This window comes from Benincasa hispida, chromosome 11 (assembly GCF_027475165.1).
Source record: "Benincasa hispida cultivar pf3 chromosome 11, pf3_genome.v1.1, whole genome shotgun sequence".
In the NCBI taxonomy this organism is placed as follows: domain Eukaryota; kingdom Viridiplantae; phylum Streptophyta; class Magnoliopsida; order Cucurbitales; family Cucurbitaceae; genus Benincasa; species Benincasa hispida.
The window spans coordinates 83,976,579-83,995,005 of NC_143488.1; the positions used below are offsets into that span (position 1 = coordinate 83,976,579).

An 18,427-nucleotide genomic window follows, 5' to 3' on the forward strand; every position below is an offset into this window, starting at 1 on the left:
TCATGGTTCCTTTAGTGGCGGTCCCACTTATGGGGTCAAATCTCAACATGTATATCAATAGTATATATGATACTTTATATCTTTTATATCAGTCAATAGATATGTTTTATATTTGGTATATCAACTAACTAATACACCAATTATGAAATATATAAGTTATACAACTGATATACAAAAGTTATCATTCATATACCATATTTATCGATCAATAAGTGTTTATGCATTTGCTATTATCCATGGACTTAATTTAAATTTGTATTAACTTGTTTTAGAGTATTTTTTTCTAGTACATTTCATCAACTTATAACGAATTAATCATATTGATAACCATTTTGAATGAATGTTGATAAATTATTGATACACCAATGTTAAACTAGAAGTTGAATTTTAAATAGATTTTGATATACTAATGATATATTTTAACAAATCTATTTTTAAGAAATACCGATTCTAATGATACACCAATGTTATACTTGATATGAAATTCATTAATGTTGATAGAATAATAATACACTAATATTTTATTGAAATTTGTGCCATAAAGCCTCTTAATTTATTAGTTGATTAATTAAATAATTAGTTGTGCAATATTAATTTATCCATTAATTAAAAAAATCCAATGTTATCATATATAGTCTTGAACAGTATGTAGTTGACAGATAAGGTGGATCATTTTCAAGAGATAACCTAAAAGGTAAGGTTGGGTATCTTATCTTGATGACACTATGATATGGTCCACATTGGGATATTTACAAATGGTTTGATCCAAACCGTTCATATGGAGACAAGAGAGTGGAAGTATTCTATACAAAGAGTTTGTATAAGATCGAACCGAGAAATATTTGATCTATTTGTAAATCTGTTAATTGATGAGATTAATATTTCATAGGATGATAATGTGTGACTCGATCTTAATCCCGAGCCAGTTATAAACTCTTGTCTGTGAGGTCAGTCCTTTGATTTTCATGGGTGAGAGTGGCTCAAGTTGCCGACTCAATAGTTTACCATTTTGGGGACTTGACTAAATGGGGAGTTGGGAACATAACTTCACAAGATAGAATCTACTTTTTCCTATATAGGATAAGTAGATAAGTAGTTCTCTTAAGTATTGATTTTGGGTCTTAAACAAAGGGCCCCACACTCTCACTAACTGAGAAAGGCTTAGTTTATGATTGAACCATAAACAAATTGTTCATTAGATGAATTAGTGGTACTTAAGGAAAATAGATGATTACAAGAGTAAAATAGAAATTTGACCCAACTATAATTATGAACAACTCATGAAGGATCAACTTGCTTATATTGATTTTGAATGCCCAAAACAAACTGTGCCTCTCCCAAATATTTCATTTGGAATTGGGTCACTAGCCAATTCTTAATTTCAGTCAGCATACCTATATCATTTCCAATTAGTAGAATATTGTCTACATACAACACAGGAAAAGCTACTAAACCGTTAATAATTTTCTTGGAAACACAAGGCTCATCAATATTCTGATCAAAGCATAAGATTTGATCGCAATATCAAATCTTATATTCCAAGATCGAGAAGTTTGCTTCAATCTATAAATGGACCAATTAAGCTTGCAAATCTTTTGCTCTTGACTTTGGGTTATGAATCCCTTAGGTGCTCCATATAAATGGTCTCCTCAAGATTGTCATTCAGAAAAACAATCTTAACGTCTGTTTGTCAAATCTCATAGTCATAATATGAGGAAGTGGATAGGAGTATCTGTATAAACTTCAACATAGCAACAGGTGAGAAAGTCTCCTCATAGTCGACTCCCGCAACTTGGGTATAACCCTTTGCCACAAGTCTAGCCTTAAAAGTTTGTACCTTCCCATCAGCAACCCATTTTCTCTTGTAGATCCACTTGTAACCTATAGGTTTTACCCCCATCAATTTGATCTACAAGATCCCAAACTGAATTGAAGTATATAAACTCCATTTCAAGATCCATTGCTTTGATCCATTCATCTTTGTCAACATCCTCCATTGCCTTTTTGTAAGACAATGGATTCTTAACATCTCCGTCAGCTACAATAGCTAGGATTTCTGTTAAACCCATATAACGAATAGGCAGTCACCCTCCTATTACGTGGCAGTTCCCTCAACACTTGAGGTAGATCTGACCTACTAGATAAACCAACTTCAACAACTCTTGTTGAGGTGTTGGGCTCTTCAACAACTCTTGTTGAATGTCCAGTAGTTTTATTACACGATCTTACTACAAGGTTTATGCTCCCTTATGTGATTCTCTTATAAAAATGTAGCACTTATTGACACAAACACCTTATTATCCTTAAGATCATAAAAGTGACCACTTCTCGTTCTTTTGAGGTAACCTACAAAAAGGCACAATTTTGAACAATGTTCCAATTTCTTAAAATTTTCCTCAAGCATATATGTTGGGCAATCTCAGATCCTGTAATGACATAAACTACCTTTACGACCATTCCATAATTTCAAAGGTGTTCCAGTAACACTTTTGGAAGGAACACAGTTCAAAATGTAAGTTGTAGTCTGTACTGCATAACCCCAAACGAGTCAAATAAGGAAGCATAATTCACTATAGACTGAACCATGTCCAACAAGTTTTGATTTCTCCTTTCTGATACACCATTTTGCTGAGGTGTACCAGGTGCTGAGAGAGGGATACAATTCCATGCTCTATCAAATAGTCTTGGAATTTTATATCCAAATACTCTCCATCTTGATCAGATCGAAATATTTTAATCGTTTTATTTAATGCATTTTCAACCTCAACCTTATACTTCTTGAATTTTTCAAGGGCTTCAGACTTATGTTGCATTAAATAAATATACCCATACCTAGAATAATCATTAGTAAAGTGATGAAATATTCAAACCCTCATTTTTTCTTAATATTCATCGGATCACAGAGGTCTAAATGTACAAGTTCCAAAGGTTCTCTAGCTCTATGACCTTTTCCAATAAAAGATCTTTTAGTCATTTTTCCTTCAAGACATGACTCACATATAGGTAAATAATTTTCTTCTAACTCGCTTTGAAGTTCATTCTTGACTAGTCTCTCAATCCTATTGAGATTTATGTGTCTTAATCTTAGGTGCCAAAGATGGGCATTTTCCCTAGAAGAAATTTTTTGTCTTTTATTTTGAGTTATCGTAGTTTTAAACAATTCAGTATTAAGGAGAGCTTTAGTTGTTAACAGTCTTAGCACATAAAGATTATCTTCAAGATTTGCAGAACAAATGTATACTTCATTTTTTAAAATAAACACTTTATTTACATTGAAAGATAAAGAGTAGTATTGTTCAAGCAAGCAATTTACAGAAATAAGGTTTCTTTTCAAACTTGGAACCACATATACATTATCTAATATAATATATGATTTTTGTAAACAAAGTCGAAGTCCTCCCACTACAGTAGCTAAGACGGCGTGCCTAGTTCTTACACACATCGTCATCTCCCCAGCCTCCAATTGTCGCCAAGAACTAATTCCCTGAAATGAAGAATAAACATGGTTAGTGGCGTCTAAATCTATTATCTAGGTCGAATCATCATTCTCTACTAAACAAGTCTCTAAAACAAGTAAACCGCATTTACCTTGCTTGGCCTTCTTCTTTTATGCCAAGTATTTGGGACAATTCCTCTTCCAGTGTCCCTACTGGTTGTGATAGAAACAGATTCCCTTTGCAATCATGGCCTTATTGCCCCTCTAGGAAGCAGCTGGTGGCTTAGCTTTCCCCTTTCCATTTTTCTTCTTCTTCCACGTTTTGGAGCTAGAAGAAGAAGGCACAAACATAGTTCCAGAGGTTGAACCTTTGAAGAATTTCTTAAAGAACGAGGCAACATTTGCCTCTCCCTTCTGTTCCTTGACTTTCATCAAGGACTGGAAAGTCTGCAACTCATTAGCAAAGTGGTCAGGTTGTAGTCAATCCTGTTCATAACAGCATTGCTACAAAACTGCAGGAAACCTTTGATGACATGCAGAAATGCATGTCATCTTAAGCCTTTTATTTAGAATTATGGGGGCTGTTAAGCAGAATATGCAGCAATTATGTTAGGAATTCATGAGAAAATGAGTTTGCATCATTCAGCATTTAGAATCTCGATTAACCCAATATTATGCGTTATTATGTATTCAATTGTCTATTTTTGTAGATAACGCGAGAAGTGGACGCAAACACGGAAGCCGGGCTATCGCATAGACGACCACATGTAGAGAAACTCTCCATCACAAAGGCGAACACATCAACGCATTGGTGCTGCGGTAATCAACTGCATGTGTCCATCGCATAGGAGTTGCGATCGTCAAGCGATTGTGGTCATCGTGTAGAAGTTGCAGTAATCAAGTGAATGCGGTTACTGCACGATTGTGGCTACACGATAACCATAAAGAGAGATGAACGCAAGGTTGGTGGAACGGAAGTATCAATGCATATCTCAGAAAAATCAAAAGATGATGTTGACATTTCACCTACCACGCCGTTAGCAGCGGAGATTCAAAAAAGGACTAACGCGCCGTGAATGTCAGAATCAAAGCAGTCCATTAATGTTGTCGGCGATCTAGCTCTATAAATAGAAGCCATTGAGCATAATTGCAAATCATCTAGGGTTTTTTCGCCTGAGGCTCGCCTTAGGGCAGATCCCTGCAATCCAGACTAACGCGTGAGAAGAAAGCTTGAAAGTTCTTCATCTCCTTCCTCCATTCCGAGTGACGACCGGAGCCTTCGCCAGAGTTAGATCTCAAGAGAGTCAACTCCACCGCCCATCCATGGCACCACCGGCAGCCTTGACACACATCTGCTGGAGGCAAGACATTGCTTCCAACTGGTCCTTTCATTTTCTCTTCTTTTCTTATATTGTATTGTATTACATTTTGGATTAAGAAATTAATACATTGTGTGTTCAATGCATTTCTATGTTTCCTTCGATTCTATCTCCATCTTTCTTTGCTTAGCACCTTTAACATTCATTGCATCACTTAGTGAGATTGCTAGAGTATCGCATACTTAGTCTTGCGGATTAGAGATATGAAGTATGTAGCAAACCACCGGAAGGTGTGCATTGTGCAAGTATGTGAGAAAACCTTATTTGCTTAGTGTGAAGTTATAGCAACTCCTGTATATAGGCGGACGTTATGAGTAAAGTCAACAACAACCAACTGCCCGGAAGGGTAAGTGGTTGGTCGCATTAAGCAATGTAAACAAGTATTCACTAGAGATGGGAATAATCTTACGTCAGCCAAGTTTATATAGTTACCTTGTCTTATGAGCGCATCATTCATCATTTAGGCATACTTGGAAGAGTAGTCTAAAATCCAAATCTAAGACTCGAGAGAGCGGATCGGAACGCATAAGCAAGAATGGGGAACTTAGGAATAAGCTCTGTTTGCTATTACACAACATATGCACCCTATGGAGAGGACATTGCATGCGTCCAAGAAGTAGGATACGGTGGCGGTATGCGGTCATCTCGACCCTTTTGCATACACATTGCATACTTCCTAGATTTAGGCTCAAGTGTGTGTAGTATGATCGCATAGCTTGCTTGGTTGAGGTTGCCCTTGCGGTCAATCTTAAGGGTTGCGATGAAGACATCCCCACATTTTATTTATTTTCCATCCATTTACTACGCGTCAACGGTTGTCGTGTCTCTACCTCTCATTCATATTTCTCATTGCATTGTCTGTTAGTTAGAAGTAGGAGTAGTGTTAGCTTATACCCTTCATCATTCTTTTATTCAACCGCCGCGTACACATCACCGTATACATCTAGCTACAAGTCCCTGAGTTCGACCTCGGATCACCCGAGAAACTTTCGTTCACATTATACTTGGCGCGAGCGTAAGAAAACTTGTGACAGAAACGCATGGTCATCGCATACATTCGTTAACACATAGTTTCATTCCAATGCATGATCACTGACGCATGAGTATCAATGCATAACCTTAATAATGCATCACATATTGCGTCCCACATAATTTTAGTCATCAAGTCTTTGACGGCTAATTTTTCGTCATCAAGTTTTTGGTGTCATTGTCGGGGACTTGGCAGCTAATTATTTGTTGAGTTTTGTGTCTCTGCAGGCAACTTTTATCTTGAGAGTATTGTAGCTTGTGCGACCAAGTTGCAACCAATATTGAAGTATAGGCGATACGCTGAAAGCCAGTATTTACCCCAAGATAGAAGGGCAATCAGTCACATGAGCTGAAGGTAGTTCTAAGCACATGACGGTCGCATACGCCCAACAATTGCCGGAAGTTCCAATGGTCAGGGCGAATCCCTTGACCTAAGTAGTTGAGAGCATTCTCCTGCATAGAAGACTCCTTGCAGTGACAACACTCCAATTTCTCCAAGAACGTCTTCTACTCTATCTTTACCTTGCTTTCGTAGTTTAATTTATTTTTATTTTTATTGTTATTTTAGATATGCGGCTGCTTTCTTGGTTGTGGTATGTTTGTTCTTTGTAGGTGCAACAATAAGTCTCATCGATGTGCGGTTACAATGGAAGAATTCCCTTCATCCTTCAATGCATGGCTTCGATCGCGTAAATTCCAAAGCATGATCGCATGCGTTATTTTGCCTAAGGTTCTTTTCTTGTTATCTTTTATGCATTGTCCTTTTGAAATTCTTTTTTTCTCGATTGCATTCCTTTGCAATGCATCTATGATGACGTATAATTCATCGCATCCGCTAACTAAGCATCATAAGGCTCACCTTACTTTTAATAGCTTCTTCAAATTTTGAAAGTCTTAAGTTTTATTTTGTGTAAACCATAAATGCATTGTATTACATTGCATCACTTAGTGAGATTGCTAGAGTATCGCATACTTAGTCATGCAGATTAGAGATATGAAGCATGTAGCAAACCACCAGAAGGTGTGCGTTGTGCGAGTGTGTGAGAAAACCTTATTTGCTTATTGTGAAGCTGTAGCAACGCCTGTCTATAGGCGGACGCAATGCTTGTCTATGAGTAAAGTCAACAACAACCAACTGCCGGGAAGGGTAAGTGGTTGGTCGTGTTAAGCAATGTAAGCAAGTATTCACTAGAGATAGGAATAATCTTACGTCAGCCAAGTTATGTGGTTACCTTGTCTTATGAGCTCATCATTCATCATTTAGACATACTTGGAAGAGTAGTCTAATATCCAAATCTAAGACTCGAGAGAGCGGATCGGAACGCATAAGCAAGAATGGGAACGTAGGAATAAGCTTTGTTTGCTATTACACAGCGTATGCACCCTATGGAGAGAACATTGCATGCGTCCAAGAAGTAGGATACGGTGGCGGTATGTGGTCATCTCGATCCTTTTACATACACATCGCATACGTCCTAGATTTAGGCTCAAGTGTGTGTAGCATGATCGCATAGCTTGCGTTGGCTGAGGTTGCCCTTGCGGTCAATCTTAAGGGTTGCGATGAAGACATCCCCACATTTTATCTATTTTCCATCCATTTACTACTCGTCAACGGTTTTCGTGTCTCTACCTCTCATTCATATTTCTCATTGCATTGTCTGTTAGTTAGGAGTAGGAGTAGTGTTAGCTTATACCCTTCATCATTCTTTTATTCGACTACCGCATACACATCACCGCATACATCTAGTTATAAGTCCCTGAGTTTGACCTTGGATCACCCGAGAAACTTGCGTTCGCGTTATACTTGGCGTGAGCATAAGAAAACTTATGACAGGAACGCATGGTCATCGCATACATTCGTTAACGCATAGTTTCATTCCAACGCATGACCACCGACGCATGAGTATCAACGCATAACCTTAAGACATGTATCGCATATTGCGTCCCACATAATTTTAGTCATCAAGTCTTTGACGGCTAATTTTTCATCATCAAATAGCAAGGAAGCCCAAGTGATAGTGTCTAATTCGTGACTGTACATGGGCATTCGTGGTTGTTCATAAGATTGCGGAGAATGAATTGTTGAAGAAAGTCTTCGAGGGGTAATGTCTCTTTTTTTCCCTGTAAAGCATATTGTTTATTAGAATGTTTATCATATTTAGTTTATTTTCCTGTTTTTCATATTTTTTCCAAAACGAACATTATTAGCACATACGCTCACGTGCTTCCGCTGAGGAATTCAATTCCTTTAGATACACTAATAAAGGTAAAATTAGAATAATAAAAAAAATGGAAATTAGGTTCCTTTGTTTGTTTGTTTTTTCCCCCATTGATGCAAGGTGTGTGGGACGAGTGAAAAAAGAGACTTCATGGCGTTTATTTAATTAGTTTTTTTTTAATTTAAGAATAAAAATAATTAAGGTATTATCTAAAAAATTAAAGAACATGGGAATTTAGTATTATCAAAAAAAACAAATAAATAAATAAATATTAAATTAAGTTGATGCAACCGAGAAAGGATTGACCAAAATGAGTGTAGCTCAACTAACATATAGATGTTTTATCTGCCAAGAGCTCTATAGTTCGAATAATCCCCTAATTGTATTAAAAGAATCAAAATAATATACCTCATACCTCTTTGGAGTGAGAATATGTTTGAAAATTCAAAGAATAAATAGAAAAAATGGTTGTTTTCAAATATAGTAAAATGAACTAAAATATTTATAAATATAGTTAAATTTTATTGTCTATCTGATAGACCGCGATAGACTACTATCAGTGTCTATCCAAATAAATATAGACAGTAGTCTATCTTAGTCTATTATAGATAGACCGTGATATTTTGTTATTATTTATAAATATTTTTTGTTGTCATTTAAAATAATTTTTCTAGAATAAATTTAAGGGGCAATTGCACTATTATCAAAAAGTAATACAAAAATTAGGTATGTGTCTCCCTATTTTAAAATATGTAGAAAATAATAAAACAGTTCGACTTGCAAATTACTAAATGTGAAAAGTCCAAAAAAAAATACTAATTCTTATCCGATTGTTGTCTGATTACTATTTGATTGTTATCTGATTATTTAGATTGTTAACGATATTGTTTTACTATTTGATTTTTCTTAAATTGATATTTAATATTAGTTGCTATTTGATTGTCAACAATACTAATTGTTATTTGATATTAGATGCCAATGATATTGATTGCTATTTCATTGTTAATTGATTACTATCAGATACTAACTTTTATTTAATTGTTGTATTATTACTATTTGATGATGATTATTAATGATACAGATTGCTATATGATTATTGTCTGACTACTATATGATATTGACGGCTATTTGATTGCTATATAATTGCTATTTTGATACTATGTATTTTGTTATTACTATCTTATTATCATGCAATTTATATTTGATAGTAAGTACTTTGAGATTGTTAAATCATATTTTAATATTCACGCCACCTCTCTTTTTCCTCCACCGACGACATGTTTATTTCCAACCTTTTTTCTATGCCAATCAGTCGCTCAAGGATCCGATTCACTTTTCAGTCTTCCAAGTACGTAATTTTGCTTTTTTCCTTTTTCGGATGATTGATTTTGTGTTTTTTCTGCTAGATTCGTCTTGTAATTTGTTTTCAAACTTAACCCATTTGATATTCTATGGTTAGGATTGGATTGGTACCTCGAATTTTTTCAGTGAGTTATGTGTTAGAGTTGCAATGGAATGTGAATTAGTGGTTAAATATTTTTTGTTCTTTTGTGTTCTTGATTTTTCAAATGAGGATTTTGTAGTTTTCATGTAGCAGGTGGAAGGCTTCCGGAAAGGAGTTCCAATTCAGGGTATTATTGGGATTCTGAATTCTATTTTGTTTGGTTGGTTTGGATTCTAAATCCTCTTCCTCTGCAACCACAATTTAGGAATAATTAATAAATAAATTATGATTTGTCACCATTTGTCGTCAGCTTATTGACACACCATTAAAGATATGAATCCTAACCCTCTACTTATGTTTCTATCATGTTATTAGAACAATTCGGTGTGGCATTAAACGATTGGAAGGAGATGATGGGAGGAGAGGAAGAGAAATATATGTGATTATTGATGTTTGAGAGTGAGAGATTAGGATTAATTCTACCGTTGGAGTAGAGAGTGAAGCTTTTTGCAAACTCTATGTCTACATATGGAAGTAAGATGTTGGAATGTGCTACATAAGCAATAGATGATTTAAAATAACATCCCTGATGCAAAGAAAATAAAAAATGATAAAAAAAAAAAAAATGTGTGAGGGGCAATTGTAGAATAAAAAACCAACCAATTTTCAAATTTTCAAATTTTGCCATAGCTGCAAGATATCAAAGATGAAAGATATGATTGCAAAATCCTATTTTGATATTGTCATCCATCGCAAATTCCCTAAATTTAAAACCTCAAAGTAAATTCGATAGGAAAGAGAAGTTGAAAATTAATTATTCAAACAAATAAATAAAACGCGTGTACTAGGTACCAACTTCCTTTGTTGCTTGGTTGGCCTCGTGGATTTTCCCACATCTAGAGGTCACAAGTTCGAAGAAAAGTTGGTGAGAGACAGAGAGAGAGATTAAGCACAAAATTTGAGGTATTTCAAAATACCCTTTTTAAAATATTTTTATACTTCATTTTCTATCATTTACTATTATTTTTTTTCTTTTTTTGCTATATTCTGTAGAACATCCTATATGATATCTTATATTTTATTTTAACGTGTAATAAAATTAAATTAATTTATCTCTAAAACAATACATTTTTTTAAAAGCTAGTATACAATTTAAATTGTTTAACTACCTTTTTCTTAAAAGAAAATATGTCATTTATTTATCTATTCTATTTTTTTGAACTTCCTAGATATTTACCACATAGTACAAGTATTATATTTCTGGTTAAATTATAAACAATGTCTTTCAACTTTGTCATTTGTTTGAAGAACATTCTAATACTTTCAAAACTAACAATAATGCCCTTTAACTTTCACAAATGTTCCAAAATTATTTTTGAAATATAAATTATTTAAAATTTTAGACAGAAAAATTGAGACATGAAATGAGGTCGTCATGTTCTGGAAAGAAAATTTAGATCACCAAATCATTTAAGGTCATCAATACATAATTCTGAGTCTCGATTTCTATTTGAACTCTATAGAATTTTTATTCCAATAGTAATTTTGAAATATTTATGAAAGTTTAAAGACAATATTGTAACTTTTAAAAATATATAAGTGTTTTTTGCAACAAAGGGCAAAGTTCAAGGGTACAACTATATTTTATTTAAAAAGTACATTTTTGAAACATTAAAATTAGCATACAATTTAATTTGCTAATATGTTGTTCAAAAATAATCATTTAAGTTGTCAATAGTATTAATTTTTAGTAAACATTGTTAATATTGAGTTTTTTTTTTTTATATAAGATGGTTAATATTGTTTTTGGCTTCTTAGAAGAACAACCTTATCTATACCATCTAAAAAGTATTATTGGGAAGAAACTTTTGATTTCCTTCATGTCATTTTAGTTGATGGTCATAGGGTTATATTAGGTAATTTTTTTTATAAAAATTAAATAGTTTATTAATATCAATTTTTTTATTTAGATTTGATTATGATAATTACGTTATAATATATTGATTTAAATTAAAGTTTGAAATTAAATGGATAATATATTATCATATTTTAATTATTAAATAATTAATTCAGAATTTTTTAAAACTATTAAGTTGGTTTATATTGAAGCTTGAAATTAAGTAACTAATTAAATGATATTAAAAGTTTAAAATTAAGTAGGTAATTAAAATAAAAAATTAATATATTTTAGCTATTCATGGTTCAACACTAATTATTTATTTATTTATTTATGAATTGAAATTTAATATAAAGTTATTCTTTTCGATCACCATCTTTCGTACATAAATTGCATGTCTAAGCTTTTGCAATTAAGTTATATTTTAAAGTTTACAAAAACAAATGCAATGCATGTTTTAACTTTTGAAGTTCATTATATATAAGGCAAAATATATTTTTCCAAAAGAGAGGAAAAAAAAATTAGGTAATATTTCGGTGTATTCTAAAGTGCACTCATCTCTATACATTCTATTTTCAATGCTCACATAAAAAAAATATATATATATATATATATAATAAAAAAATAAGAATAATTTGTCATATATCAAATTATAATCGAACAATTCGATAGGATACATCAAAAATAAGTGTTGTCTAGGATGCACTTAAGTATTTTTCTTTTTCTAGAAGAATGACAAAATTGATTGATATAATACATTATGGATATTGAATAGAGGAAACATATAGTGTCTAAAACAAGAAAAGTATATCGGTTTTTTTTTTTTTTGTGCATATGACCCCTTTTTAGGGGGTCAAATGAAAAATGGGTACCTTATTGAAATTGAATAAAAAAAATGACTTTCTACTTGCATCGGCACTTTGTGAATTTACCCATTCGATCCTAAAAACCATCCGTGCGCTATGATTCATAAGTTTTATTGATACTTGATACTCGATCATTGATCCTTGATCTTCAATATTTGATGTTTGATGCTCTATGCTCTATGTTGTATGTTATATAATAGCTACATGTTATTCGATTATCGATACTCGATACTTGATGCTCGATGTTCGATGCTTTACGCTCTATACTCTATGTCATATACTAGCTACATGCTACTCGATTATCAATCCTTGATACTCTACGCTCTATATTGTACACTTTATGTTCGATTCAGAAGTTCACTTGATGTTCGATACTCTATGATTGATGTTTGATGTAAAGAAGGAAAAGAGAGAGAGAAAAAAAAAAAAAGCTGCAAAATGAAATAAATAGAAGAATTATGTATTTAGAGATAAAGTGATAATTATCACAATAATAATGATAAAAGCAGAACCAAAATTCATTGGTTTTAAAACGTATCCATTTTTCATTTATATCGGGGCATCTTCGCAATTTTTCCAAGTATATCATTGAGCTTCACTCTAACTTGAAAAGTTGAAGTTACTTTAATCAAATCTTCCTCCTCGAGCAAAAATGGGTTTAAACGGTTACGCACGAAGTCCCAGAGTAGACTTCCATTTTAAATTCAGGCTCATACTCCTCCTCAGTGTTAGCCGAGAAGGGTTTCTCTCGATTCTCTTCAACATCCCTTCCGATCAATCGCCTCCTTCCTCCCCAGGATGAGGTATTTTCTGTTAATTTTACTGTTACTTCACACGTTTCAGTAGTTGTATTTGATTATCTAGCTTTTATTGTGGCGTTTTTAGCTATTCCTGATTCTGATTATTCGCCCATTTTACTTTCCTGCGTTGTGGCTATATCGGGCCATATTTTTTTTTCTCTCCTTCTTCAACTTTTTTGAGATTGAAGAATGTGAAAAATTCTATTTATTTAATATTGGTTTTGATTTAAAATTTTGGAATAAATTGGTCTTGTTTTGTTTCTTGGATCGATTGCTGGTGAAGGATGTTGTTTGTAATCTGTTTGAATGAGTGGAAGGCTGGTAAATGTGGGTCAGCATGGATAGAGTTGGGGTTTTGATCGCCTTGATGTATAGATGAAGGTAATAGTCAAGTCATCACCGATTCACCATAGTTTTTCTTGTGTATGCAGTAGTCGTAATCCAGAGGTTCTATGGGCTCAGCGTTCGGATAAGGTTTATCTGACCGTTTCTTTACCTGATGCCAAAGATATTTCTGTGAAGTGTGAACCTCATGGGTTATTTAGCTTCTCTGCAAAGGGGTTGCAAGACTCATCTTTTGACTTCACTTTGGAACTCTTTGGCTCCATTGTGCCTGAGGTGAGCTATTGACTAACTTTTGATGCACTTCTTTCTTCTGTTTATAGTCTTTAGACCATGTTTAGACTGATCTTGATGTATTGATCCTACAGCATATCTAGTGGTTTTTTATTCTCTTATGTGTGGATGGAGGACTAAATGTTTGGAGAAATGGCATCAATGCTGTGATTGGTTTTGGAAATCCTATTGCTTATTACTTGTTAGCCTAGCTTGCTTAAAATCTAGGGTCTTTACTGACAATCAGAGAAAGGAGAGGAGAAAATTAAGGAGGAAAGTACTTTCTGATATTGCTCACTGTATTGAAGGATCAAAGAGAAAGGGGCAATCAATAAATAGCTATAGCTACTAGCAAACCACCACACACGTGGCATGCAGTCGTTGATTTAACATATAACAGCAATAGCCAGTATAACAATCAGATTTAAACAATAAGCTAAATAAAGCAGAGTAGAAACTTGAGTAACACTTTTAATCTAATTTCTTGGCATTTACTTTAATATTTATGCAGTAGCTGTCTCTCTGCTTGATACAGGGCTGTAAAACTAAGGTTGGCTTGAGGAACATAATTTGCTCCATCCAAAAAGAACAGAAGGGTTGGTGGAAAAGGCTCTTGAAAACAGAAGAAAAACCTGCTCCATACTTGAAGGTTGACTGGAACAAATGGTGTGATGAAGACGAGTCAGACTGTGAGTTCTTACTTATATCATAGATCCGTTACTGTTAGTATGTAAAATGCAAATGCCCTAGGAAATGTAGATGGAATATACAAAAAGGAGATACCTTTCATTAAAAAATAATGATAATAATAATAAAATTCAAAAAGGAGATAGCCTCAGTCCTAAACGAAGTTATGTTGAAGCTTTCCAATTACCTAAAAGTTCATCGGATTAGAATTTGTGAAATGAAAGAAGAAGCTGAACAGATTCTCCTCATCTTTCTTGAAAGGATGGACCACCAATTGATAGGGAAAAAAAATCCATACTGAGCTTCTTCTTTTTCTATTCAACAATTTGAGTTCTCCATTTACATCTTAAATTTTTGTTGAATATCGTTGACATTTTCTCTGGCCTTATTTGTCACTGCTTTATTTAAAGTTTAACTACTTGAATTTTCCAACTTTCTGTAGCAGATATCCTGCATTGAAAACTATTGTCAGGACACTGAAATTGTTCTATGATATTGGTCTAGGATGGAAGTGCATAAGCATCAGTAGGAAAATAGTGGGAATATTGTTAGGAATATTACCAACGCCAATGTGGCATATTTATAATTACTTAAGATGTTGGTTTGTGTTGGAAGGTCTGAATAGATGAAGTTGGGTTTGGATAGGCAGAATTTTGAAGATTAGTTTTTGCGGGAGAGAGAGAGAGCACTCCTGAAAAGCTATACTAGTATATTTTTTCATTTATATTATCATACAATTTCAGTCTCATTTTCTCTTTTTCATTTATATAATCATGCAATTTCAGTCTCATTTTCTTACTCCCACCCCTAGGATTGGGATCCTTGTCGAATTGGCTCTGCTTCTATTTACTTAAATATGGAGCTGTCATCCCTATTCCATTACCGTTTGGCTATGCTATTTGTCAATTGCAACACAGTGCTTGTAGCTTCAATATTCTTGGAATTGGAATTTTGATCTTGCAATGCCTATTTCCAATACTTGAGTTCTAACAATATAACTGATTTTGCAGCCGCTTTGACTTCTGATGACGACCTTGGAGTAAGTTGATTCCATTTATTTCCTATTTGCTCTAATTTACCCCAAAGTTCAAGTCGGCTTACACAAGCTACATAAATAATTTTCTATAGTATATGGGCCAAGATGATGGAAGTAGCGAGGATGGAGGAATGCTCTGTGAGTCCAATTTAATCTTTAAGCATATGTTGTTTCTTATGGATACTACAGTGTGTTTGGAATATCTTGTGAAAAAAATGCTTTTCAAATGCTTCTTATGAATACAATCGCACACATTTATTATTTTGATCACTTTTAATTAAATGTAAAACATTTTTAATTAAAATATTTTAAGAAAACATGCTTAAACTAGAAGTTATACTGAACACACCCTTAGAAATTGTGTGGTATAAATCCTTGCAGGTTCTTTTTTGTTTTTGTTTTCTTGATTCCTTAGTCAACATGTGAATGATGATTAAATGATTTGGCAAAAGATATGGAAAAACCCGAGCTGATATAAGCCAGTCAAAGTCACCATTTCAAGTCTTTTTTTTTCCCCTAACCGAAGAATCCTTTTTATTGTTGATTTGAAAGGATACAAATATACAACCAAAAAAGCTACAGCATTTCATTAGGAATTACATGAAAGCGTTTCAGTTGGAATTGATAACGTTATAAGTATAATAACAAAAAGAATTAAATAAAGCCCTCCATGTCCATGAAGAATCATGGTGTTGTTCAGCTCTCTTTCCAATCACTACGTTTTCTTTAAAAAATCTTGTGGTTTGGTTTCTTTCAAACTATAACCCCGCATAGATGTTTTGATTGCATTAACCCTTGTTTAAATGATTTTTTTTTAGTTTCTTATTTTTCAAAATAATGCTTGTTTTCTCACCTTTTGTTTCTCTCTCTTTTTCATTTTTCTCAATAACACTTTGGAGAAGCTTTTGAAAACTATTTTAAGTTCTGAAAATTTGGCTTGTTTTTCAAAATGTTGTTAAAAAGTAGACAACGATATAAAGGAATTGTCAGTAAATAGGTTTATTTTCTTGTAAAAGCTGACTGATGGAAATGAATGTTCTTCTGCTTCTTATTGACACTCCTTGACAGATCTCCCTGACTTGGAAAAGGCAAGAGGAAACTAGCAAAGGCGGCTGTAAATAGCCAACAACTTGAAGGGGGAGTTTGTATAGTAATATCCTAGAACAATTAGATTGACTAGCGAAAGTTGAATACTGTTTTTCTTTTATGACTGAGTTTTGTATCAAGTTTGATGGTGCTCATAAAGTTGTCTGAACTTAGCATTTGAAAGCTGGATTTTTACACTTGTCTGTTCTCTCATTAGCTGATTCGTTCAGATTTTGCAGTCTCATTATCAATTTCTTATTTCATTTTGTCAGCCTTTTGAGTTTTTGGGTTATATCTTGGACATGATCATCATCATGAATGTGGACTATATACCATATATCTTAAAATTAAATAGATAATATAAGCAGATAAAAATAATCAATTAGTCATTAGAGTATATTTTAATTTAATAGACTTGATCGCCTATTTGCTTGTTGATCTTGTTATATTCTATCAATCCTTGATCTATTGATCTTCTTAGATGAATGTTGATCTTCTTTGATCAACTCTTGGTGCGTTGATCTTCTTGGATGGACCTTTAGCTTGGTGGTCTTGTTGAATAATCAACTGAAAATTGTCTTCAAAATCTTCGGGTCTTCAAATGAGGTTTTGGTATTTGAAGTTTGTGAATCTTCAAAGTCCTAAAGTACTCGAATCCAACCCAAATTATGACTCTTGAATCTTCTCTAGATGCGTTTGTGAAATAATATGAATAGTGACTTTTCTATTTATAGTGCTTTCTATTTGTGGGCTTATCTTTGAGCTCAATGATTAGGGTTTGGGTCAAATTGTTATTTAATCTATTTAGAAAGATTGGTAAAATTAACCTCCTTCACCTGCCATGTTTTATAAATGTCCTAAAATTTAATTATATTCTATAATTAGATTTTAAATATTTTTTTTTTGGATAATTTTAATAAATGTCTGTAATTTTTTGTAATTAAAATATTAAAAATAATTCAACATGTTTTAAGCAATAATCATTTGGAGATATTTTTTAAAAAATAATTAAATTTCATTATATGCCATCATTAATTGTAAATCTTCATTTAATTATTTTTATTTTATTCATCAATGAATTTGATATAAATCCCTTGGAAAAATTTCTAGCGTTACATTTGTACCTATAATCTCTATTGATTATTTGACACGTCATTAAATGATTTATTGGTTTATTAAATATTTAATGTTGGATCCCACATGATTCATAGGGGTCATTTGGGGAATCGGACTGTAATCATAATTATTGGGAATCAAATTATGATATGGTTTGTTGGGATGTAATCAGGATTATTGAGAATCAGATTACGGTGTTTGGAGTTTAGGGTTGAATTTGCTGTCCATATTATTGATTACTATGTTTGGATTGCAGTGTTGGAATTGGGCTGGGTTTGATTATTTTTTGTTTAATTATTTTTTAAAAATTTAAAAATTTGTTTTCTGCATCATACTAAAAATCATATCATATAAAGCATAATTTCATAAATTTTAAAGTATTTTCTAAATAAAAAAAAATTGTCACATATAAACCATAATTTCCTAAATTCTAAAGTAAATGAAAAAATTATCAGATATAAATCATAATTTTCTAAATTGTAAAGACTTTCTAAATAAAAAAAAATTATCACATACAAATCATAATTTCTTAAATTATATTAATACTTGATAAAAAAAAATTATCACATATGCGATTCAAAGTCCACATACCATACATTAACTTAATATCCATACATAAGTTTTTCAAGTCATTCATATATATATATATATATATATATAAAAGAGGAGTTCCAACAAACGGTTTGTGAAAAAAAAGGTTAAAGTCAACAAATACTTCATACAAAAGAAGATAAGTTGTAGCACATGGTTCACAAGTGAGACTGTCAAATCCATAATTTAATAAAGTGGGGTCAAGATTGTTGATTTGGACATTGCC

At 32.9% G+C, this 18,427-nt stretch overlaps 1 protein-coding gene across 1 annotated transcript; it reads left to right on the plus strand.

Moving 5' to 3' along the window:
* The first annotated feature begins 12,793 nt into the window (after positions 1 to 12,793).
* Positions 12,794 to 16,765, plus strand: LOC120090015 (HSP20-like chaperones superfamily protein). The gene is made up of 6 exons (XM_039047494.2): positions 12,794 to 13,073; positions 13,502 to 13,688; positions 14,221 to 14,374; positions 15,383 to 15,411; positions 15,501 to 15,546; positions 16,477 to 16,765. The coding sequence occupies exons 1-6, from the start codon at positions 13,069 to 13,071 to the stop codon at positions 16,509 to 16,511; spliced, it is 456 nt and encodes a 151-aa protein (XP_038903422.2). The 5' UTR covers positions 12,794 to 13,068; the 3' UTR covers positions 16,512 to 16,765.
* Positions 16,766 to 18,427: the final 1,662 nt, after the last annotated feature.

Coding starts and splice junctions, on each gene's coding strand:
- LOC120090015 (XM_039047494.2), top strand. Junction 15,412..15,500: donor CTTCTGATGACGACCTTGGA/GTAAGTTGATTC, acceptor AATTTTCTATAG/TATATGGGCCAAGATGATGG. Junction 15,547..16,476: donor CGAGGATGGAGGAATGCTCT/GTGAGTCCAATT, acceptor ACTCCTTGACAG/ATCTCCCTGACTTGGAAAAG.